General features: G+C 39.3%; 1 protein-coding gene across 4 annotated transcripts in view; it reads left to right on the forward strand.

Moving 5' to 3' along the window:
- AKAP1 (A-kinase anchoring protein 1) overlaps positions 1–25198 on the forward strand; it is an 86415-nt gene extending 61217 nt beyond the window's left edge. For 3 of the 4 annotated variants that reach the window (XM_089678518.1, XM_089678519.1, XM_089678520.1), the window contains exons 8-12: positions 6546–6613; positions 8668–8744; positions 9557–9622; positions 17687–17848; positions 23905–25198. In XM_089678518.1, the coding sequence (XP_089534644.1) occupies positions 6546–6613; positions 8668–8744; positions 9557–9622; positions 17687–17848; positions 23905–23967 (436 nt within the window). In that variant the 3' untranslated portion in view covers positions 23968–25198. The remainder of the gene's footprint in view (positions 1–6545; positions 6614–8667; positions 8745–9556; positions 9623–17686; positions 17849–23904) is intronic. The other variant, XM_089678521.1, reaches the window with a different exon arrangement.
- Positions 25199–25705: the final 507 nt, after the last annotated feature.

Genomic DNA, 25705 nt, shown 5'->3' on the forward strand with positions numbered 1-25705 from the left:
GATCAAGGGCAGTAATTCTAACACTAGACCTCCTCTGTAAATCTAAAATGGTGGCTTTTAAAGGCTATTAAAGCGCTGCCTATGGATATTAAAAATGTTTGCAGTTTGTCGCCATTGAACGTGGCATGCGCAGTTTTAAAGCATGTCATGTTTGGTATCTATTTACTCGGCATACCATTTATCTTTTATATTTTAACAAATAATTGGCCAATATATTGTGTTTTTGTGCATTAAAAGTAAAAAAAAGTGTATTTTTAAAAAAAAAATTGCATTTGAAAAATCGCTGCGCGAGCACTATGTGCCCTAAAAAATTGTAGTACCCACCATTTTATTCACTAGGGTGCCTGCTTTAAAAAAAAATATAATGTTTGGGGGTTTAAATTAATTTCCTAGCAAAAAATACTGATTGTTTTCATGTGAACAAAAAGGCTTGGTCTTCAGGTGGTTAGAAGAGTGAATGAAGTGTGGCATAAACTTCTAATGCTGGGCATAAAATGCCCCCACCCCCCAAAATGACCCCTTTTTGGAAAGTAGTCATCCCAAACTATTTGCTGAGAGGAATGTTGAATCAATAGAAGAATTTATTTTTTTACCACAAGTTTTTGGAAAATGACAAATTTTTTTTTTTTTTTACACAAAATTGTCACTTAAATTATTTACTGCTCACACATGCCATGGTTATATGTGGAATTACTCCCCAAAATACATTTTTCTACTTCTGAGTATGGGGGTACCACATGTGAGAGATGTTTTGGCAGTCTAGCCAAGTACAGGACCCCAAAATCCAATAAGCACCTTCAGGCTTTTAAAGGGCTTTATTTCCTCATTACACTTCCAGACTACCTATCACAGTTTCGGAGGCCCTGAAACGCCAGGATAGCACCTAACCCCCCCAAATTACCCCTTTTTGGAAAGACACCCCAAGGAATTTGATAAGAGGCACGGTAAGTATTTTACAGATCTCATTTGTTGCCACATGTTTTTGGAAAATGAAGAAGAAAAACAAAAACATATTTTTTCTGTTCTTTTTTTATATTTCAAAACCTTGTGAGAAAAAATGAGATCTGCAACATACTCACCATGCCTCTTTTTAAATTCCTTGGGGTGTCTACTTTCCAGAAAGGGGTCATTTGGGGGGGTTTGGGGCTATCCTGGCATGTCAGGGCCTTCGAAACTGTGATAGGTAGTGAGGAAGTGTAATGAGGAAGTTACGCACCTTCAGGCTTTCAAAGTGGTCATTGGATTTCAGGCTCCTGTATGTGGCTAGGCTCCCAAAAAGTCTCACACGTGGTATCCCCATACTCAGTAGAAGTAGCAGAATGTATTTTGGGGTGTAATTCCACATATACCCATGGTTTGTGCGAGAGAGAAATCATTTAAATGACAACTTCGTGTAAAAAAAAAAAAAAAAAAAAGAAAAAAAAAGTTTGTCATTTTCCAGAAACTTGTGGGAAAAAAATAAATCTTCCATGGACTCAATATGCCTCTCAGCAGATAGCTTAGGGTGTCTAATTTCCGAAAAGGGGTCATTTGAGGGTGTTTGTACTATTCTGGTATTTTAGCACCTCAAGAAATGTGATGGGCAGTCAGAAAGTAAAAGCTGTGTAAATTCCATTATCTATACCATAGTTTGTAGACGCTATAACTTTCACAAAAAGCAATCAATATACACTTATTGGGATTTTTTTAACCAAAAACATGTAGCAGAATACATTTTGGCCTAAATATGACGAAATTTTAGTTTTTTTAGATATTTTTTATGATCAAAATGAGAAAATATTGTTTTTTTCAAAAAAAAATTTTTTCTTCAAAACTTTTTCTGGTTATAGCGCCAAAAATAAAAAGTGCACAGGTGATCAAATACCACCAAAAGAATGCTCTATTTGTGTTTAAAAAAATGACATAAATTTCATTTATGTACAATATTGCATGACCGCGCAATTGTCCGTTAAACTAGCGCAGCGCTGTATAGCAAAAAAATGTTGTTGTAAATTGCAGTATCTATACCATAGTTTGTAGACGCTATAACTTTCACACAAAGCAATCAATATACACTTATTGGGATTTTTTTACCAAAAACATGTAGCAGAATACATTTTGGCCTAAATTTATAACCAACTTTGAGTTTACTATATATTTTTTTTTATAGCTGAAAGTAAAAAATATTGTTTTTCTTCAAAATATTTGGTCTTTTTTTGTTTATAGAGTAAAAAATAAAAAGCGCACAGGTGGTCAAATACCACTGAAAGAAAGCTCTATTTGTGTGAAAAAAAGGACGTAAATTTCGTTTAGGTGCAGCATTGTATGACCGCACAATTATCAGTTGAATTAGTGCAGCGCCAAGTAGCAAAAAGAGGCCTGGTCATTAAGGGGGGTAAATCCTCTGGAGCTCAAGTGGTTAATTCTCCAGATATCTACAAGTTGACATTGAAATAACATTTTTTTTTTTTTTCAAGTTTTTTTCAGAGATCTACTACTATCTCTAAGCATGGGAGAGGCCACATCCATTTGTGGATCCATACAAAAATTCAAATCTCCAGCCACAATCGAATCCCCTTTTTTTTTTTTTATTTATTTATTTATTTTTTCAAATCCATTAATTTCCTCAGAATATTTTTTAAGAATACCTCCGGGTTCTTATTCGGGCAATAAATGTTTGCTAATGTACATTCTATTTCCTGTAGTTTTTCCTTTCAAAAACCGGAATCTCCCTTCCAGATCTACCAATCTCTACTCCAACTTAAACCTTATATTTTTCGCAAATCCTATTGCCACTCCCTTTTGCACGTTTACCGTATTTTTCGCTCCATAAGATGCACTTTTTTTCCCCCCAAAAAAATATGGGGGAAAATGTCTGTGCGTCTTATGGAGCGAATACTGACTAGTCGTCCACCTGTCACCACCGCCGTGTTAGGGCCAGCGGCTGTCCGATCCCACTGCAGCCTGTCCCCTCCCACTGCATCCTGTCATCGAAGTTCACCATACCTTATCCCCTCTCTCAGCGGGCTGTCCTCGCAGCTCTTAATAGCAGGCAGTACCCTCACCGAAGCCAGCTTGCTCTGCAGTCTGGTCCGTCCTGCAGGCGTGTACTGTCCTCAGAGCTCCTCCCCGCTCCTGGCATGTCTATGTACTGCGCACCCTGCTCTGCAGTCCGGTCCGGTCTGCAGGTGTGGCCTGTCCTTACAGCTCCTCCCCGCTCCTGGCATGTGTCCATAGTGGGTTCCCTGCTCTGCAGTTTGGTCCAATCTGCTGGTGTGGCCTGTCCTCGGAGCTCAGTGCGCCCCCTGCCTTCTTTAACTTAAAAATGACAGATGCTGGGAGTTGTAGTCCTTTTCCTTGATGTATGGTGTTAGAGCATTTGATATTCTGGGTGGAGGGGCACTGTTGGGACTTTATATGATGTAGTGTGTCCGCAGTCTCTGGTCATCCCCTGTACTGTGTCCGCAGTCTCTGGTCATCCCCTGTACTGTGTCCGCAGTCTCTGGTCATCCCCTGTACTGTGTCCGCAGTCTCTGGTCATCCCCTGTACTGTGTCCGCAGTCTCTGGTCATCCCCTGTACTGTGTCCGCAGTCTCTGGTCATCCCCTGTACTGTGTCCGCAGTCTCTGGTCATCCCCTGTACTGTGTCCGCAGTCTCTGGTCATCCCCTGTACTGTGTCTGCAGTTCATTGGTTCAGAATATTTTTTTTTCTAGTTTTCCGCCTCTAAAACCTAGGTGCGTCTTATGGTCAGGTGTGTCTTATGGAGCAACAAATACGGTAATTGGGGAATCTACATAATACCACTCTGGATAATATCTAGAGTGTAACTTCACATTTGTTGTACTAAGTGTGTCTCTTATAAAAATACCACTGAAGAGCGTCTATGCTGAAGTTCTTTAAATATCTTAAATCTCTTCCCTGGGCTATTTAAACCTTTGACATTAAGTCACAAAATGAATCTCTTCCATTCCTCTTTCTCACCTCCTCTCATACTTCTCCCATCTCCTTTCTCTCCCTCTCTTCCCTATACCTTCTCCTTCATCCAAGATTTCTCCAGATTAATAGATCTACTTTCCTGCATAATCTCAGGTTACCAACCCCTCCCCCATCCCATCCCCTTCTCCATCCCATCCCCTCCCCTTTTAGGCCATTCTTTTGCCTCTGAATAATTTGTGGACCTACTTCCACTTTTGATTACACTTTGGGGTGGAGCTCTAATCATGAACACCTCTTCCCATTTACCCTCCACCAACGTCCTGCCAGAAGAGGAAAAAAAAAAAAAGAAACGGAGGGGGCAGGGGGAAAAGAGGAACAGGAGACAGAATGAGAAGGGGAAAAAAAAAAAAAACCCACCACCACTTCTTCCCCTCCTTCTCCTCCCAACCCCACCCAGGAATATCTATTTTCTGCAACTCATGTCTCACAAAAGTCTCTCAGCTCTTCAGGAAACTTTAATCTTGCCAATTGTCCATTTTTCCAGCTGATCAAACATGCTGGGGACCCCCAGCTATATCAAAAATTCTGCTTCTTAATTTGGTCTACTAATGGTTTTAATATTTTCTTTCTTGACAGTCTCCTGCAGCGAGGTCTATGAATAGCTGTAAACTTTCCCATCTCATTTTTTATAGATACTTCCAGGCCTTTAAACATATTTTTGCGATTTCTGTTTCAGTTGGTAAATGTGAATCTTTATCTTCCAAGTTATCCAAAACATTTATCTTTTCTATAACTGCTTCTTCCAAGTTTTGACTAAAATTGGACCTTCCCAGGGATCTTCTGGGGCTCCCACCACTACTGTTCTCCGCCACGCTTTTTTCATTCCACTTTGCCTCTCGGGGGTCTGTTTGTCCTACCCGGGGATATATTTCTTAATTGAACTTGAAATGGGGGCTTTTGATCCGCTTCCTTTTTGTTGTTTTGTTCATTTTGCTATATTTCGGATATCTAATGGAATTAATAATCTCCTCCTCCTTTTTTATATTTTCTCCTTTCCCCTCATCTCCCTCTTGGGCCCCCTGCAGGAACTAACGTTTTGTTTTAATTTGAAAATATGGGACCCTCTATAGTCTCCGTGACCCCTGTATGCAACCCCCACTCCTTTTTAACAGTCCATGTTTACTTAATTTATCCTTTTGACATATAACATACATTACATATCATTTTTTTTGCCACTCTCACTGACCCTTTTAGACTTTCACTTTTCCACATCTGGCGGGGGTGACTTCTGTCGCTCTTCTCGGCGGGGGGTTGCAAAAGAGAGCCCCTTTAATTCAACAGTCTCTCTGGTGAGGGATTCCCACTTGTACATAAAACTTTTGCCCCTTTTGTATCCTCTGACTCCAGTCTGCTGCAAACTCAATTAATTCTCCTTCACAGAGAGGGGGGGAGAAAGGGATACCAGGAGAGAGGGGGGAGATAAAGTCCACATGTACACCCCTATGCCGGCATCTCTCTCCTCTCTGGACTTCCCTGCAGCCAGTCACGTGTCCACCCGGCGTCCTCCGGACTTTGTGCCCTTCAGCTCTACCTCCTCCCAGCACGCAGAGGACTCCTGGCCGACAGCCCCGATTCAGGGTCTCGTCTGCAGGACTCCATAGCCGACCAGCCCACTCCACCTCCCTGATTACGGTAGGTCATACAACATGTTGGCTAGACGTTGGGGGAGCCTGGGTGCGGGAGATCTCACCACGATTTCCTGTTCAGCTCCATAGTCGGGCTCCTCCCCTGACCATCAAGATACCACCTATTTATGCATTAGTCCATCAGTGCAGCCTCATCAATGCCAATCAGTGCTGTATAGCTGCTTGGATCACTTTAACATTATAGAGCCTCGCTGGTTGGAATAACAAATACCATGGTCATAACAGCAGCTGCAGCCATGAAGCTTGTATAACTACTAAAACCCAAGGACATAAAGATACGTCCAAAGAGTGGCAAGTGGTTACGCTGGCCATACACTGAGCAATTTTTTTTTTTCCCCCTAATGAAACAGCTGACATTTTTGTGGAGTGGCTCTTCTGGCACACTCTATTGAAAAATTGAACGAAGCTGGTGGAAACCTGGTGGCAATATCCAATGGGATGCAGCCATTGTGAGAGTGTAAAGCATGGAGAGAGTCTTTTAAAAAGTAATTAAAAAAAAAAAAAAAAAAAAAAAAAAAAATTGTAGTCCTGCAGGTAGAACAAAATCTGAGTGTATGGCTGATTTTACTCCAGTGATATCTGAAGGGATCTAGAGGTTGTACTGTCACCTAATGTCTACAGGAATAGATGCTAAGCTAAATCATGACTGTACAATGTTCCTTTGAGGATACGCATCACTGGTAGTATGTCTTGCACAATTTTTGTATATTGATCTACTAAGATGCAGTTATTTGGTTAGTTTATTTCAATGTGGTCTGATTGAGTCAACCTGTTAACTTAATAAGTGAGGTCCTGTAATGGTGTTTTTTTTTTTTTTTATGACTTGTTCAGAATACCTGGTATTAACCTGCAGTGACTACATCTGTGTAATTTAGCTAGAATGGATTCTGCACACACATCTGATAACTTGTCTTATTTCTAGGTCCGATTTTGTTTCATTACCCTTCCAAGGTGTAGAGGTTCTTTTGGACAATGTAATTCCACTAGCAGGTGAGTGTTCTGAATACAAGAAAACAGATCATCTTCTTTTTTTAAAAATTCAGTTATGCCAATAAATGTGAAGATATAATGTGAAGGTATTTACAGGTACTCCCAAAAGTATCCTCTTGTTTCCTTTTTATTTAAAATATATCCTAAATTCAAGAACAAAAATGTAATATATTGCAGCTTACAGTCTTCAGCTGAAGTGGCTGCATTTGTTTAATGATGAACTCCAGGCAAAAACTTTTTTACATGGTCTTGTTGCTGATTTTTCTACCTTCACTGAATGTCATCCCATCTTCTGGCTCACTCAGTAGTTGCCCTGAAATAGCCTGTTCATTTTTAAATAAAACTGTTAATTCCCAGTGGTTTCCTGTTGTAAGACCAATGGCTTCTGTGCCTCCGATGGCACTAGCTTTGTCACATCCCCGTCAAAGTTCTTCAGCAAGTAGTAACGAAATTCACCCCGCCTGCTGTAGTGGGCGGACTGGGACTCTGACGTCCAGTCTGTACTGCCCATGGAGGTAGTGTCCTAAGAATGACAGCTAGGACTACCGATAACTCCCCCCTGTGGCCACAACGTAAGATAAATTAACCCCCCTGATATGCTGTTGTCTGCTGTAATTCAATATTGGCATTATTCCTCCTCCAGATCTTTTAACTGTTGCAGCTACTTGTATGCTTCCTTGTAATCACATCCCCAGCTGCAGAACAGAAACAAAGCGCTGAGTCATGCTGGATTACATCACTAACTAAATATGGGCATGTGATGAAAGCTAGCATGGTCCACCCCTGACTATTCATTAGGGCCTGGGATGAGTCATCGGTTGCTAAGACATAAGTGGCCTCCTGTATCATGGCAACCGATGACGCATCCCTAGCCAGACAGAATAGAAATAAAGGGGTTGGGCCAGACCTGCTAGCTTTCATCACATGCCCATATTTACTTAATATAATCCAGCATATGTCGGCGCTGTTGTTTCTGTGTTGTGGCCAGGAATGTGATCTCAAGAAAGCATACAAGTTTGAATATTTTTCCATTACAGCAGACAACGGTGGAAAAAACTTCTAAATATGGGCATGTAGCCATATTTATTCAAGGATTAAAAACCAAATGTCAGGGTGATTAGTTCCTAGCCTGTTGTGACTGAAGGATGAATGTTTACAGGCGAGGGCAGCAGCAGCGGAAAAATGTGTGGGCGTGTTTTGTTGAAGTGGGCAAGTACACATACATGTGCAGGTCTCGTGTATCTGCCCACATTCCTTACAATTTCCGGGGCTTCATGGGAATTGTAGTTTTCTTTTGACTGTAGAGAGGATATGATGTGATCCCAGCTGTTGGACCACCTCCTGGGCAGGGCAGAATCTGTTCTCTTTTGACTTGCACAGATGTCATGGAAATTCAATTAGACTTTTCTCTTCTATGGTAAGGTTTTTCAAAATTCAAATTTATTTAAATTATTTAATTAACGTTTATAACAGAAACAAAAACTTTTTTTTTTTCCCCAAAATGTTCAGCCTTTTTTTGTTCATTTAGCAAAAAATAAAAACCCCAGTGGTGATTAAATACCACCAAAAGAAAGCTCTAGTTGTGTGAAGAAAATTTAGTTTTAGTTTGGGTACAATGTTGTATGACCGCAATTGTCATTCAAAGTGCGAGAGCCCTGAAACCTGAAGAATGGCCTGGTCAGGGAGGGGGTAAAAGTGCCCGGTATGGAAACGGTTAAAGAGATATAAAAAAAAAAAGGTTTCCATTTGTATTTAATATTGCAGCTTACCAATTCTTTGTGATGGCTGCATTCAGGTTTTTTTTTTTTTTTTAGCTTTATTTTTACCTGGTGATCTGGCCAGCAAGTCTGTTCTGCTAATTTTTACTGTTACAGTAGAATAAATACGGATAAAATCCTGGTGTCAGGACTTTTTTTTCCAGTATAAATACTCCTGCTTAGTTGGTCCCATTATGTAATCCAAAAAATTTAATTTGGAAAGGTTTTATGGATTTTTATCATATAAACTGACTTACTTTGACATATTTTAATTACTGACCAAACTTGTTTTTGTAGATGATGATGATGAGTTTTCAGCAGAAGCTGATGCAGCTGTAAAGGAGCTAACCAGAGGCGCACCTATGCTGACACAGGTGATTTTCAACTCCCCCTTTTTAAGGGAAAAAGTGTGTGCCTTTTTTAGGCCTCTTTCACAGGGGCTTCAAATGTTATGTAAGAGCAGGCTTGTATAAGAGCCATGCTTTTGGCAAGCCCCCATTGCACAGAACTAGTAAGTACAACATATAACTCTTGGAGTGTTTTTTTTTTTTTTTTTTAAACCTTTTTAGTATCACTTTTTTAAAGTGCCCTCCAGCTCCTGTTTGGAAATGTTATGTACAGATCTTAATGGGAGTGCTACTTGTTTCAAGTTTCAGCAGCTTTTTAACAAGCTTCAAGTAGTGTTGAAGCCTACTAGCAGCTTGTTTAAAGAGGCAATCGGCACTCCAGTTTGGATCTGTGTTCAGCATTTACAAATCAAAGCTGAATGGTACTTTTTAAAAGCTTCAACAAAGCTTGCTAAAAGCCCTGAAATGCTCTTGTACAAGCTGAAACGTATGAAGGCCTAATAGATAAAAATGGTAAATGTGTGTGGTTTTGTTTTTGTGTATTTTGAGACTGCACTCAACAGCTCATTAGGTTCACTGACACAGGCAGAGTTGGCCATATAGTCACTGGCTCTAAATAGTACTTCAGTGGAATCCAAATTTTTATTTGCACATTTTAATTTTATTTATTTTTTTTAAACTAAGCTGACTTCTAGAATTGTAACCAGAGAGTCCTCTTGTTTTTCTGTGTTTTTACAGAGAATACCAAGTATCTTTTTTGCTTTTGAGAATTGTTTTTTGTACCATTTTTAGTTGGAGTCCTTTACTGCAGTACATTTACTGAATATATCTTCATGCAGGTTACAAATTATGACGAGGCGACTAGACTTCCACTGGTCCAATTATGGCGTCTAAATCCTGATGAGGTAAGGCTGTTAAATTGGTATCCGTTTATGAAAACATTTCTATTTTCTATAAGCTTTAGCCTTTTGGTTGCACTGCCACCTACAGGAAAGGACAGTGGCTAACAGATAATATAACCCATAACTCTTCCTATTGCCAGCATACAGCAGTTACATCCATGATAAGAGCATGGATATATGTGTGTTTTTTTTCAATCAAAGCTCTTTACATTGTAGCTTTCCATCATGGTCGTAGTTGGCCTTTTTTTTTGGGACTGCTACATCTGGACCTGACTGGACGTTGAGGGGATAGCTTGGAAGGAAGTAGTCTTCAGGCACTAGGTCCCACAATTTATAGGCTCTGTTCTGGTACAGATTGGCTGCAAAGTGCTTTCCAGGTCCAGAGCTGGTTGAATTGTCTTGGCAGTTGCCCTATGTCTGAAGATTTGCTAAATGCATAGGCTGCTTTTGGCTGAGCAGCATCATTACTTTTTTCTAGGCAGTTTGTCGTGGAAGGGTTTAACTCTGTTGGATCACATCTGCTGGGTGGAGTGTTGCATGCATGCTCTGTGCTTGCTTTCCTGTCACATGGCGTCGGGAAGTCATCTCTCCACTGCTTCTCCTGCTGGCCACATGAAATTTCAATTTTTCAATCCATTCTGCCTACAGGTTTTCTCATTTCCAGCCATCCACTCTCAACTGCTACCAGCTGTTCAGGTTTTGGAAGTACTTCAGGCATTGCCTCATTGTGTCCACATTTTCTGGTTGTGGACTTCGGAGAAGATAGTCCCTCTGTACTGGGTGCACCCAGCTCCCTTCCCATGAACAGCTTTTGAGGCTGCTTGCAGCACGCCTACTGTAAGTGCTGATGTCTGGAGCCTGAATGTTGCCCTTTGCTCTGGGATTTTTCTCTGTCCTCCAGCTCCTTTTGTGCATAGCTGGATCCTATGGGTTGGGCCCCCCAGCTTCTTTATGTGCTACCCAATTACCTGGTATGGATTACCCAACTGTGGTTTAAGAAAATTAACTCCTTTTTAGATAGGATCCTAATCTTGAAGGAAAAGAATTCCAGAATTATCTGTCACCAAAGGATAGGTGGAGTTGGTGGTTCCAAATACTAAACTCTATTTTGTAGCAGCCCAGCTTTAACACTTTGCTGGTTGGGGGACTATTAATGAGGACGACACTATTGGGCTATTCTTCTTTCTTGAACAGCTCAACACTTGATTGCACAAATGGAAGTGTGTGCATTATCCGACCCCCTTAGAAGTGAAAGTAATTGAATTTGAGGGCTTTTCTCTGTACACTACTCTATGGGGTAATATCAGACTGATGGAACCGAGTAAACCTGAGGGGCTGTTGAAGTCCAGGTTCTGAGGGAGAGGGGACATCTGTGAGTCTAAATCTAATGCTTGTATTTCATGCTGTGAGTCCTGAAGGTTGCAATTTAGAAGTTTCTCCATGAAATGGATCCTCTTTCCTGGAGCTGAATCTGCACCAATATTTGGCTCTGTGCACTCAAGTATCAGTCGTTTGTCCTTTTTGTTTTAGGGGCTGTTGGCCTCTTCTTGGCTAAAACTTTTCTGTTTTCTGATCTTCAAAAACCACAGTTTGAACCTGTTAAGAGACATTGCTCTCTCTATTTTCATCAACAGGGGGGGTTTCTTGTAGACCTCAGCTCTTTACGGCTAGTGTCTGAGCTGAGGGTCTTATTCTGCAAAGAACCCTTTTGGTGTTGCATAGGGTCATGGTGGTTAAGGCCCAGAACTTTCTTGTCTGAGGTAGTTTCTACCATTCACCTGAACCAAGACTTCATTCTTGCATTCCTCCATCCTCAAAAGGGTGTACCGGCTGCTCATTTCACCCCTTCTTGGTGGCCTCAAGCATGGAGTTCCACACTTTCTTGTGAAGGCACTCTGCAGGCAGTCATCAGTTCTGTTTTCTTCGGCCTTCTGGAGTTGTTTCTTATCCCTCAGTTTAAAAAACTAAAAATTCTTCCTGCGCCTAGTAAAACACTCTAATACAGGTTCTATCCTGCTGCTGTGCACTGTGATCAACACAAACAATGAAAAAAAGGAAAAAACAGCGCAAACATAGACCTTTACATGAAATCAATATTACAAAGTGCAAACATAAGTGAAAAATTAATCAGTGGTAAAGTCCATCAAAATAAACCAAAGTTCAAAAAATATTAGTGCAAAAAAGAAAAAGAAAAAAAGAAAAAATATTTTCAAATTCTTCTTCTAATATAGAGGAACTTCCACCTTCCACCCGTGAAAACCAATATCAAATGCACTCACCAGATAAAGGTGAAAAAAACGCCTCTTAGGAATTTTATGGGATCCTACACCCTCTTTCGTATCCAATCTATAGGAATCCTCCTCTCCACCATAGGCTCCACCATCCGACCAGGGAGAAAAAAATCTCAGATAGTGTAATATTGTAAGACACCATTCATAAGTGAAATCAAGGATTAAGGTCACTCACATTCAATTCAATTTAAAAAGGCATATTTATTAGGATCAGCTTCTTCCAGATAAACAGTAGATGCAAGGCAACCTCCCACGGAATCTCACATCACAGCTCCAGGTTTCAGCAGAAGCTCTACAGAGACACCGCATATACAGATCCCAAAAGATGGCCGCTGGAACGCACCGCTCAGCGTGCGCTCCACTCACCGGAAGTGACGTCAGACGTACGGAGTACAAACCGGAAATGCGTCAACGCGTTTCGCCCCTCCCATCGGGCGTTCTCAAGACGTTCATCTCCTGTCTGAAGCTCCCTTATATACCCAGCAGAGACCCACCCCTCCGTTTCAATTGGTCAATACTCTTCCCCGGGATGATCAAACAAACCACTCCTCCTGTAACGTGACGTGAGAGTCCCTTACAGATGAGGTAAATGCCTATACAATTAGAAATCTTATTTCATGTTATTCCTGACACTATTAAATTATCTCCCATAAGCGACATGTATATTACCACATGTCCCCAGTGGGAAAAACACAAACAAAGTATTAAACAATGCCTCACTATTACAAAAAACTTTCTTTAATATATGAGCAATGAATACTAAATAGTATAAAATGAAAATAAATATGAATGTAATGAAAATAAAAAATATAAAATATAAGATGAAAATAAAAATGAAAATAAAAATAAAAATGAAAATGAAAATAAAAATAAAAATAAATATAAAAATAAAAATAAATAAAAAATGAAAATAAAATAAAAACAAATATAAATAAAAATAAAAATAAAGAATAAAAATAAAAAATATAATTAAAATAAATATAAAAATAAAAATAAATATAAAATAAAGATAAATGTAAAATAAAAAAATTATTTTTTAATTAAAAATAAAAATAAAAATAGAAAGAAAAAGAGAGAAAAAGAAAAGGAAAAATAAAAATGAAAAATGAATGAAATAAAAATAAAAATAAAAATAAAAATAAAACTCAAAATAATATGTGAAATAAAATAAAAAATATATATAAAAAAATAAATAAAATATAAATAAAATTAAAAATAAAAATAAATATAAAATAAAATAAAATAAAAATAAAAATAAACCAATAACAAAAATAATAAAAAAATTTAAAAAATGCAATAGCATTACAATGTGTAAAAAAAAAAAAAATCCTTTTTTAATATTTCTAATGTGTTCACCTAATCTCACCGACAATTTCCTAGACGTTCTACCTACGTATTGCAGATGACAAGAGCACTCCAACACATACGTAACAAAGGAACTGTCACAAGTTATAAAATTATTTATTTTATAAGAGGAACCCGTAGAACAAGAATGAAACAAATCATATCTCCTCTTAGTATCTCCTCTCATATTTCTACATGCCATACACCTTTTACATTTATAAAACCCCACAGTATCCAAAAAAGTTGCCTTTTTCTTCGGAATATCTGGGATATTTTTTGCTAACTTCATTCTCAATGTGGGTGGTTTTCTGTAAATGAATGAAGGTTTCTCAGGTATTAAATCATGGAGAACATCATCCCTCTTCAGAATCGACCAGTGTTTTCTTATAATATTTTCAATAACCTTATGTTGATTAGAGTAACCCGTGATAAAAGCCAGTTCACCTACTTTCTTCTTGTTCTTTCTATTTATTAATAATTCATCTCTATTAATCCTCCTCACTTGATCCATTGCACCTGTTAGAATATTTTCTTCATAGCCTTTTTCTCTAAACCTTTCCAACAACATATTTGCTTGCTCTTGAAATATCTTATTGTCATCACAGTTCCGCTTGAGTCTAATCAATTGGCTTTTAGGAATGGACCTCAACCAATTTCTATGGTGGCAACTGTGGATTGGGATGTAAGCATTCCTATCCACTTGTTTAAAATATGTTTTTGTGTGAAGATAGTCCCCCTGTCTATAGATGACTAAATCAAGAAAGTCTATAGATTCCATACCGATATGGTTAGTGAATGTGATGTTATAAGGATTACACTCCATTCCACGGATGTACTCCTCTAAACCATTCCTGGTTCCCTTCCAAATTATCACGATGTCATCTATAAACCTTCTAAAGAGTAGTAATTTCTCATTCATCTTTCCAAATATAGCTTTATCTTCCCACATACTCATAAAAAGGTTGGCTACTGATGGAGCATATTTCGCTCCCATCGCGACTCCAGTGCACTGCCTATAATAATTGTTGGAATGCCAAAAATAGTTATTTGACATTGCTAGGTCAAGACAATCTAGCAAAAAATCAATTTGATCACCTTTTAAACCCGATTTTTTTCTCCAATGCCCATCTCACCGCTGTTAAAGCATCCTCATGTCTAATGTTGGTGTATAGTGCATTCACATCAACACTGGCCAAAACACAGTTCTCTTTAATCCTTATTTTTTTCAAAACTGAGATCAAATCTCCACTATCCTTAAGGTAAGATGGAAAACCTGATACCAGAGGTTGTAGGAATTCATCCACATATTCCCCTAGTCTTGAAAAAAGTGAGTCAATCCCATTAACAATGGGTCTTCCAGGGGGTTTTAATAAACTTTTATGTATCTTGGGTAGTTGGTATATAACAGGTGTAACAGGTGCTTTTGGTACCAAATATCTCGCTTCTTTTTTGTTTAAAAAACCTTCTCTTTCACCTCTTTTCACTAGTTTCATTAATTTGTTCTTGTAACTTTTTAGAGGGTTGCCCCTCAATTTCTCATATGTATTTTCATCACCCACCAATCTATTCAGTTCTTCATAATAATCATTCCTATTCAACACCACCACCCCTCCTCCTTTGTCTGCTGATCTTATTACAATGTTATTATTTTTTTCTAATTGTTGAATTCCTCTAATTAAATCATGCTTCATCCTCTTATTTGGAACCGATAATACCTCCAAATCATATTCCACCATCTTTTTGAATGTATCTATACAACAATTATTTCCTACTTTTGGGTTGAACACAGACTTATTCCTCAAATTGGTGTGCTTATAAACCCCTTCATTCCCATCATTGCTCATTCTCCCACCCTTATGAGGATCAATAGCATTAGATTTGGAGTTTTTACTCCAATATTTTTTTAAATTTAATTTTCTGATAAATCTATGAAGATCTATGTAAGTCTCCAATTTATTTAATTTTTTGTCGGGTGCATATTTCAGACCCAATGCTAAGACCCTCAATTCCTCCTCTTTTAAAATGTAATCACTTAAGTTGAAAATTCCTTTATTTACATTGACCTTTTCCTTTTTCCTTTTACCTCCTCTACATCCCCTGTATTTCTTCCTTCCCAATAGGGGTCCTGATAGTTTGGGTCCTGATAATTTTGGTAATTCTGATAATTTGGAGGTGGTTTCCATCCACCCCTCCCTCCTCTGTTTGGGTAATACTGACCCCCTCTCCCTCTCGGGTTGTAAACTCCTCTTTGGTTCCCCCCTCTCCATGGCGGTCCCACAAAACCTCCTCTTGGAAAAACCTTTCCCTCATATTGATGATTATATGGGGATCCCATTAGAGGTCCAAATCTATTGTATGTGGGCACCCCATAGTTAGAAGTTGGATTCTCATCCATGTTCTTTCTAGGGGAAGAATTCTTTTGTATATTTTTTGAAAAAGCAACCGTAGCTGCCTTAATCTTCACTCCAGATGATCCCAATTTAGAACCTGGATCTTTGGTATCCCCCTTTGGTATCCCTCAGTTTAACTGCTTTTTAACATGCCAAGGGTTAAAGGCTTCCTGCTTCCCTCAATTGACAAGGAACGAAAATAGGATTCCTCTACCTGCTAGAAAATGTATTTTCTTAGAATTCATTGAAACACAGGTCCTGCCCTCGTGTGCTTAATATCTCAGTAAAACGGAGGCATTCTGGTAATGGGGGGGGGGGGGGGGCTGTGAATACAAACACACAATGGCCTTTTACCAAAGTGAGTTTTTTTTTCTTCGGTCTCATGCACATTGGGTGTACGAACGCCCTTCTGTAGGCATTTACAGGCCTATTGGAAGAGGAGTGTTTAGGGGCTGAGAAAATTATGCATTCAGTACAGGAGTCTCTCGGCAAAAAAAAAAGCTTGACGCGTTTTTAGTGCTTGAGCGTTAATTTCAGTGGCCAGAATAAATTTTAATATGCTTGCCAACGCAATGAATGAATGCCCAAACGTTTGACGTGCCTACATGTTTGCGAAATGTGGCTTTAGTTGCTGCTTTTCTCCTGCCAAGAGAAAAGGCGTTCAGAAGAGCTGGGCAAACTCCTAGTGTGCATAAGGCCTTCGGTTATTTTATAGTGTTACTAGACCCCAGACCCTGCATTCACTATATCTAGTTTCCCACAGTACACAAAACATGGAAATGCAATTATTTTAGTAAATATAAACTGCTAAATACCTTTTCTCATCAGCAGTATATAGCATTCTTGTGACTTCAGCAAAGCACTGGTTAAAGCTTGTAGGAGGAGTCTTTTTCCTGCACTGGGAGGATGTGAAACCTCTTACCCTCTGGACAGTGCTGATTGGCCATGTGCTTATCACCTGCACCCTCGCAAGAAAAAAAAAAGCCTCTAGCAATACACACAAAATTGAGCATGTGCATATGACCACGGGTTCAGTCTGTATCAGGTGGTCATTTCAACAAGAGGAGGGGCAGAGAGAGGATCAAACAGCCTTTTTACACAATTCGGAGAATTAACCCCGTAGGTTCCACAGTGAGTAGAACAAGCATGCTTCACTGCATATACAGACTGATTTTACTGTTGTGGGTTTAGTAACACTAAGATTAGTGGGTAGAGGTAGAAAAGAAAACCCTTCTGGTTGGTATTTTTGAGAAGTTTTCTGTCAGGAAAAGTTTGTGTTTTTTGTGTTCTTTGGTTTAAAAAAAAAAAAAAAAAAAAAAGTATCCATGTAAAACCTGTGTAGTTCATTAGCAGGGGTACAGGTATTCAAAAAGAGGTCTGCTTTTTAAACCTAGGGGCAGTAATATGTACTTTGTGGGGATTAGACCCTTAATGGTGCCCCCACAACCATCAATTTTTTTTTTTTTCCCTCTAAGTGCCCTAAATTTGGACTTTTACCAGTTCATTAAGCTGGACTGTGTATAGACGAATCTTCCTGTACTCTTGACCATTACTGTTTAAAAAGGGGCTATGTTTGAAATGTATTCACGCCATAGTGTAAACTTTTCAAATATGGGGCTACAATTCATGTAGTCAGAGCTCAGTCTCAGGTGGATGATCACCGGTCACACTGACACAACTTCTGCCTAAAGCCCTTATGCGGTACTTTGGCACTTCCTCATGCCTTTTCACACAAGTATTTATTGCAGGACGGTCTACACCTGGGTTACTGCATACACCAACCAGACACGCTTACTGTTTCTTCCACTCTGTATTCAATTAGTGCCCACAGGGGAACACTTCACTTGTAGCTAAACAGCAGGCCAAAATTCACATTGTCAAAGTCCCTTGCAGCCTCAGGATGAAGATGTCCCTTGCAATGTAGCAGGAACTGGTCTTCACGCCAGTAACAGCACAATATTCTTGATGTATTCCAGCTATGCAACATGTAGCCTATTTGACTATAGCAGAATTTTCTGCATCTGTCACAATTTCTTGGACAGATTACAGCCTTAATTCTGCCATCTGTCCAGAGCTCAAAAACGTCAGACCCTGATATGCTGCTTCCAGATGACACAGAATTGGGTAACAATGAAGAGGACATTGAAGCAGTGCTGGAGGAAGCTGCAGAAGATTTCTCTTCCCCACACTGTCATATTAAAGAGGTAGTTCTGTAATATGCTTGCAAATCTTGAAAAGCTTAGTGCTTCTGTCTGCAGAAAGCCTTGGTATTGTACAGGTAGAATCTTCTCTCTTGCCACGCCCCTTTTGGCACAAAGATAACTACTAAGCCATGTAGAATATTCCTTTTTCATGGATGGATAGCATGGGCTGGCTATGCAGAATGTTTGTTACCTAAAATCTTTGCCGAACTCTATCCAGTTGAGAGTTTAACCACTTGACCTCTGGAAGGTTTCACCCCTTCATGACCAGAGCACTTTTTTGCTATTAACCGGCAATTGCACGATCATGCAACACTGTACTCAAATGAAATTGATAAATTTGTTTTCACACCAATAGATATTTCTTTTGGTGGTATTTGGTCATAACTGAGTTTTTTTTATTTAAACTAAAAACAACCAAAACATTTGAGAAAAACCCATTTTTATTTGCTTTGATTTTATTTATTGGATAGGTTTTATCAAATAAATTTAGGCCAACATGTATTCTGCTACATGTCTCTGGTTTAAAAAAAACAAAATACTCAATACGTGTGTTGGCCTGTGCGAAAGTTATAAACTATGGTGTGTGTGTGTGTGTGTGTGTGTGTATATATACTGGAATTTATGCAGCTGTACTGCGCATATATACTGGTAATGGTAGTGATCGGCGAATTGTACAGTGAAGGAAAAGTATTTGATCCCCTGCTGAATTTGAATGTTTGCCCACTCACAAACGATCAGTCTAAAAATCGAATGGTAGGTGTATTGTAACACAGACAGAATAGCAACAAAGAATTCAATAGAAATGCATGTCTAATAAATTTTGCACTGATTTGCATGTTGATGAGGGAAATAAGTATTTGATCCCCTTCACAAAACATGAAAGGTCAGACGTTTTCTGTAGTTGGCTACCAGGTTTGCACATATCTCAGGAGGGATTTAGGCCCACTCCTTGTGGCAGATCCTCTCCAAGTCATTAAGGTTTGATGGCTGACATTTGGAAACTTGAACTTTCAGCTCCCTCCACAGATTTTCAATCGGATTAAGGTTTGGAGACTGGCTAGGACACTCCAGGACCTTAATGTACTACTTCTTGAGCCACTCCTTTGTAGCCTTGGCCATGTGTTTTGGGTCAGTATCATGCTAAAACACCCACCCACGGCCCATTTTCAATGCCCTGGCTGAGAGAAGAAAGTTCTCACCCAAGATTTTACGGTACATTGTCCCTTTTTATTGCGGTGCAGTTGTCTTGTCCCCTTTGCAGAAAAACACCCCCAAAGCAGAATGTTTCCACCACCATGTTTGACAGTTGGGATGGTGTTCTTGGCATCAACTCAACTCGTGTTTGGAGGAGGAATGCTGCCTAACAGCTCAATTTTGTCTCACCTGACCACAACCCTTTCAACCAGTCCTCTGCATCATTCAGATGTTCAGTGGAAAACTTCAGACAGGCCTGGACATGTGCTTTCTTGAGCAGAGGGACCTTGCGGGCACTGCAGGATTTCAACCCTTGTCGGCGTAGTGTTATCAATTGTTTTCTTGGTGACTGTTGTCCCAGCTGCCTGGAGATCATTGACAAGATCCTCACGTGTAGTTCTGGGATTATTCCTCACTGTTCTCATGATCGACACTCCACAAGGTGAGATCTTGCATGGTGCACCAGACCTAGGTAGACTGACAGTTGTTTTGTGTTTTACATTTGCGAATTATTGCACTAACTGTTGTCACCTTCTCACCAAGCTGCTTGGCGATAGTTTGGTAGCCCAGTCCAGCCTTGTGTAGGTCTACAATCTTGTCCCCGACATCCTTGGACAGCTCTTTGGTCTTTGCCATGGTGGAGAGTTTGGAATCTGATTGCTCCTGTAGACAGGTGTCTTTTATACAGGTAACAATAAGATTAGCAGCACTCCCTTTTTAAGAGACTTCTTCTAATCTCAGCTTGTTACTTGTATGAAAGACACCTGGTAGCCAGAAATCCTGTTGAATGATAGGGGATCAAATACTTATTTCCCTCATGAACATGCAAATCAGTGCATAATTTGTTAGAGACAGAAGAGTAAAAAAAAATTTCAAAAGAAATGCGTGTCTGTGTTACAGTACACCTACCATTCGATTTTTAGACTGATCATTTCTTTGTCAGTGGGCAAACATTCAAAATCAGCAGGGGATCAAATACTTATTTCCTTCACTGTAGTGGGACTGTGGTAGCATGTTGGGAAATCTGATGCTGGCTGGGAGGTACACTGACATCCGTAGTGACACTAAAACAGTGATCGGTGCTAATACTGTACAGTTTCACTGTACTAATGACTCGCTGAGAAGGGGTTACCGCAATCAAGGAGTTAATTGTGTGCCTACCAATGTGTGTAATATCTTTTACTTTGCGTACTGGGAACAGCATAGCAAAAAACAGCCATATAGTAGAGTTCTGTAAACTGAGCTTTAGGATTAGTAGATTTAGAAACCATTCTGTCAGTACTGCCCCAAGTGGTTCTACTAAAACCTGTCCATGGTACTGAAGCCCAACTGAGGTATCGGTCCTCTCCTGGGCTTAAACTCATTTAGTAAATTCTGTCCATTCACAATACTCCTGACATTCTTCCTGACTCATAGCTCAGGGGACAGACTATCTGGACAACCTATGCCTGAATGCATAATATTGCATCTTGCAGGGATTATCCTAAAGACTTGTCGGCTTCAAAGGTTTCTTTAGCACCCTTCTAACTAAATGTATCTGGATTGAGTTCTAGATGCATCTCAAGAGAAGATCTTTCTTCCAAAAGAAAGCTCCTTCTTTAAGGCTAATGTCAACTGGAAGATTCTTAAAACGGGCTATAGGTTAGTCAGCCTGGGGAACAGTCTCCCAATCCGTGATGGTCTAAGGAACATGGTCAAGGGAAGAAATCTCCCCAGCAACAGGGGGGTGCAATCAGACAATGCCACCACAGTGGCATATGCCAATCATCAGGAGGAGCTTAGCTGCTTTGAATGGCACAAATCCATTTTCTTTCATGGACAGAATCTTGCTGTCCTGTCATGGAAAAAAAAAATATATATATATATTTTTTTTTTCTCCAGTCCTTGTCCCAGATGTTAGTTGGCAGGTGGATTATTTCAGCCACCACCATCTGGACCAAAGGAAATAGGCACCCCTGAATGACAAGAACCAGTTAATATAAAAAAAAATAGGAGACTGCATATGGGCATCCTAGTCTCCAGATAAAACCAGATACTCTTCTTAGTTCTTGGATCCATGATACCTACAGTGCGTTCTTACATTTTCAGACCTGCTTCACTTTTTTAAATTTTGTTATGTTGCATCCATTTTTTTTTTCTCATTAATCCCACTCCGTACCCCATAATAACGAAGTGAAAACAGAATTTGAAATGTATGTGAATTTATTAAAAAGAGGATACTTAAAAATTCCTTTTAAGTATTCAGAAAATGTGCTTAGTATTTTGAAGCACCTTTTGGCAGCAATTACAGCCTTGCGGTTTTTTTTTTTGGGTATGTTGCAACAAGCTTGCACACCTGGATTGGGGGATTTTTTGCCATTCTTTGCAAATCCTCTAAAGCTTGGATGGGGACCTTCAGAGAGCTATTTTCAGATCTCCAGAGATGTTCAATAGGGTTCAAGTCAGGGCTCTGTCCTGGCCAATCTAGGACATTTCAGAGTTGTCTTTAAGCCACTCCTGTGTTGTCTTGTCTGTGTGCTTAGGATCATTGTCCTGTTGGAAGGTGGACAGTCTGCCCAGTCTGAGGTTCTGAGCGCTGTGGAACAGGTTTTGTGAAGGATATCTCTGGTCACGGTTGAGGGAAAGCTGAATGGAGTAAAGTACAGTCTCCTAATCCCTGCTGCTGAACACCCACACAGCATGCTGCTACCACCATGCTTCACTGTTGGGATGGTATTGGCAGGTAATGAGTGGTGACTGGCCTCATTTCTACAAGTTAGGTCTGTAGGAAACCAAACTGTTCATTCTTGGTTTCATCAGACCAGAGAATCTTGTTCCTCAGTCTGAAAGTATTTTCAGGTGCTCCAAGTGGGCTTTCATGTGTTTTTCACTGCGGAGACTTCGTCTAATCCCTGTGACTGAGCGACAGCTGCAGGTTTAGCAACCTAAATAAATGTTGTGAGCCTGCTTGCAGGTTTTGGGCATGCATATTTCGACAGCAGAATTTTGTCAGGTCTCAGCCAATGATTTATGGCAGAGACCTGCTGATTGGCTGTGTCCAATCATAGCTCAGAGCCCTGTATTTACACACAACATAGGGCTTTGTACAAAGAGCAGCAATTTGGCTGTTTCTTCTCCCTGAGAAGAAAAAACAGCCAGATCTTGGTAAAAGCAGCACCATCACACACACTACACTTGTTAAGCACAGATAACCCTTTTCCCTGTTATGTCAACCCTTCCCATCCAGTGTTAGTACAGTGACAGTGTGCATTTTTAGCAGTGATCACTGTATTAGTGTCACCTTTTTTGATGTCCATGTACCTCCTAGCCAGTGCTAGTGCCAGATTGCCTGCCACACTATCAGTCTCACTATAGGTTGCTGATCACTGCCATTTTACCTGTATAGCATTATAGTTGGATAAATGCCACTGTATATATACACCATAGTTTGTAGACTGTATAATTTTCGCACAAACCAATTAATATACACGTATTGGTATTTTTTTTTTTAATCAAACTAAAGATGTGTAGTGGAATACATTTGTGGCCTACGTTTTATGAAGAAACTTTATTTTCTTAGTCATTTTTATTGGATATGTTTTATAACAAAGTAGAAAAAACAATTTCAACATTTTAGGGTGATTTTTGTGATCTATTACCACCATAAGAGAGCTCTGTTTGATAAAAAAACAAACTATAAAATTAATTTAAAAAAAAATGAGCATCTGGGTACCGTAATCAGTCATTGCTATTCAGCGATTACATATTTCCCAGGTCTTTCTCATTTCCATGGAAAGATCTGAGGTAGGAGTTTCTAGTACTGTGCTGATGTATGCTGTATAGCAGCAGAGGATGTGTGGACTATAAATCTGTGTCTCCACAGTGTTGATTACAAATCTATTTCAAAGCAATTTTTTATTTGTAATAACATGGTGTAGGAGGAGTTTGTTTACACTGTAAAGATATCTGGAGGAGGTTCTGCCAATCATAGGCTCACTCCCCTCCAGCCTTTGCCAATGGTGTTTATGTTCTTGGGCTGGCAGGGAGGTGAAGCTTTCATCAATCCTTGTATCCCACCCAGGGGCGGACTGACAACTCATGGGGCCCCCGGGCAATAGGGGATCATGGGGCCCCTGTGTCCTTGCCCAAACTCAAAAAAACTATGAAAAAGGTACCAGGGGCATCTCCTGGGGCCCCCTACTGACCCCAGGGCCCTTGGGCAGTGCTCGAGTTTCCAAATGGTCAGTCTGCCCCTGATCCCACCCTTATAGTGTTTAGCAATACAAGGGCATGAAGGAGAAGGGAGTGAGTGAACTGTCTTTTACCACTGTGTCTCTCTATAGTCGCATGAGCAGCACAGATAAGAGGAAATGAACAGCTTAGAAGGGAACTGGAGCATACGCATTAGATGTGGCAATGGCTGGTCTACAAAATTTCATGCTGCAGCGGGGAAACGGGCAAGGAGGAAGGATAGTAAACGGCAGGATTAACTAGGTTTTTTGTAGCCTACAGAAAATGAATGCTCTAGTGGTAAAGAGCATGAACACTGTGTAATGTGCATGTATTGACTGCTTATATTTGGGTTTAATAACACTGAGCAACAGGTTCCTTGACTCTATTAATCCCCTCAGTACTGAGAGGTTAAGGTTGTAGGGGTAATGGGGCGTAGTTGAAAGAGGTGAAGATTTCTAACTAAAACAAGCCAGCATCACAAAGGGCATTACTTAAAAAATATTAATGAATTGTGCTTCTGCTTTTGACTTGAGGGAGGTTTGGCTCCTAGATGGAAGTTACTCAAATGATTTCACAAACATATTGACCGTTTTTGTATTGTGCTGATAATTGATTAACTTGGAAACCTTATGTTTTTGTTTTTTGTACAGATGGTGTCAGTTAACAGGACGCTTGTGGAAAGAGGCTTCGCTGAATGGGTAGACAGCTATTAATAGTCTCGACACCATTTCAGTAAATCCCATTTTTGTACTGTATTAGGCTTGGCATAGAGACTGTTCATATGACTGAAAAGTAACTCTCTCCTCTTGTGTTCATCTAATGGCTTGGTTGTTTGGTCAGTGAAAATTCACAGCAATAGTCTTTCCAGAGAACAGACCACAAAGCCATACTTTTTTTTTTTTTTTTTGTTTAAGTTTCAACTGCCATGAACCAAATACCACTTAAATGTGTTATTGTCAGATATGCTACACTTTTAATGATGACTTGCATCCTGAATTCACCAGTAAATGGTTTGATTTTAGCGCGAGTTTACATTATCTATACGACTACTATGAGTACAGCTAGAACTAAAAGGACATCAATTAAATTGGGCATGTGTATTGTACTCTTTTGAACATCCTGTTTGCCAAGCCTGATGTGTAATTTATCATTTTGTACTTTTTTGCAAATCTTTGTAAATATATAAAGTAAGATCACTGTAATATTTTGTATCAGAACACTGGAAAAAAAAAGGGAACGTCACAATTTCCACTCAACTTTTGTTCAATCCAGTTTGTTGCACAAATGCATTTAAGGGCCAGAGTGCCTTAATTCAAATTCTGTTAATGGAAGAATCTGCAAAGCATTCACAAGTCCATAATTGTTGAGCTTTTCACAATTTAAAATTTCATTTTTGATGGAATTTGACTTTTTGCTATGCACAGATGTCCTGTTTATAATCCCATATTTAGACATTGCAGTAAACCCCTTTGTGGCCTATTTAGGCAGATAAGTAGGCTACACCTGTTTTGCATAGGAAATAAATCAAATATCTGATGTCAAGATTATATACATTGATCTTTTGTGGATGATGGTTTCCCTAAATAAGATCTGAATTTTATGCTACTGACCCCATTACAGAATATCAAATGTTTTTGTGGGCACAAACCTGTAAAATATTTAGATTTGCCATATGGACTGGTGTTGTGATCTATGATTATTTTTTTTTTTTTTTTGCTACTTTGTACAAATGTAAAAAGTAAGAAAATGAATTATTGCATTGGTGTGCCCTTTTTTATTTCATGACAAATGGATTTTTAAACCTGTAAAAGTAATATAAATCCAGTTGAAAAGTATTGTAAAGTGCATATTTTTCTCAACAACCTCTTGTGAATGGGTGGGAAATGTGTAAAAAAACAAAATAAAATAAATTAAAAAAAATAAAGCACTGAGCAGGAAGCATTATCCACTGAATGAATTGTTTTTCTTTTATAAATATCTTGTTCTGGTTTGTCCTACTTTACAAAAGACAGTGTATAGAAGCCTTGACCCAATGGCAATTAGGCAAGTATAAAATATCCCCTCCAGTTCCAGAAGTTTTTAACCCCTTTTGACCAGGCCAAGTTTTGCTATGTAGCACTGTGGATACGCTGGAGTGTTGCATGACCGCGCAGTTACTGAATAAAGTACCAAATAAAATCGATCATCTCTCAAAAAAAGCTTTATATCACAAAAACGCCCTGTGGTGATCAAACTAGAGAAGACCAAATATGGTGAAAAATAACTTTTTTTTTTTTTTTTTATACTTTCTGTAAATAAGAATACAATTTAAATAACATTTCTTCATAAATTTGGGCCTAAATGTATTCTGATAATGTCTTTTGGTGGGGGAAAAAAAATCCCAATGTGTGTATTGTCTACATACTATGGTGTATATATTGGCTATTTTTTTTTTTTTTTTCTTGAACTACC

Source organism: Staurois parvus, unplaced genomic scaffold (genome assembly GCF_062004578.1).
Source record: "Staurois parvus isolate SC_StPar_1 unplaced genomic scaffold, SC_StPar_1.0 ptg000206l, whole genome shotgun sequence".
In the NCBI taxonomy this organism is placed as follows: domain Eukaryota; kingdom Metazoa; phylum Chordata; class Amphibia; order Anura; family Ranidae; genus Staurois; species Staurois parvus.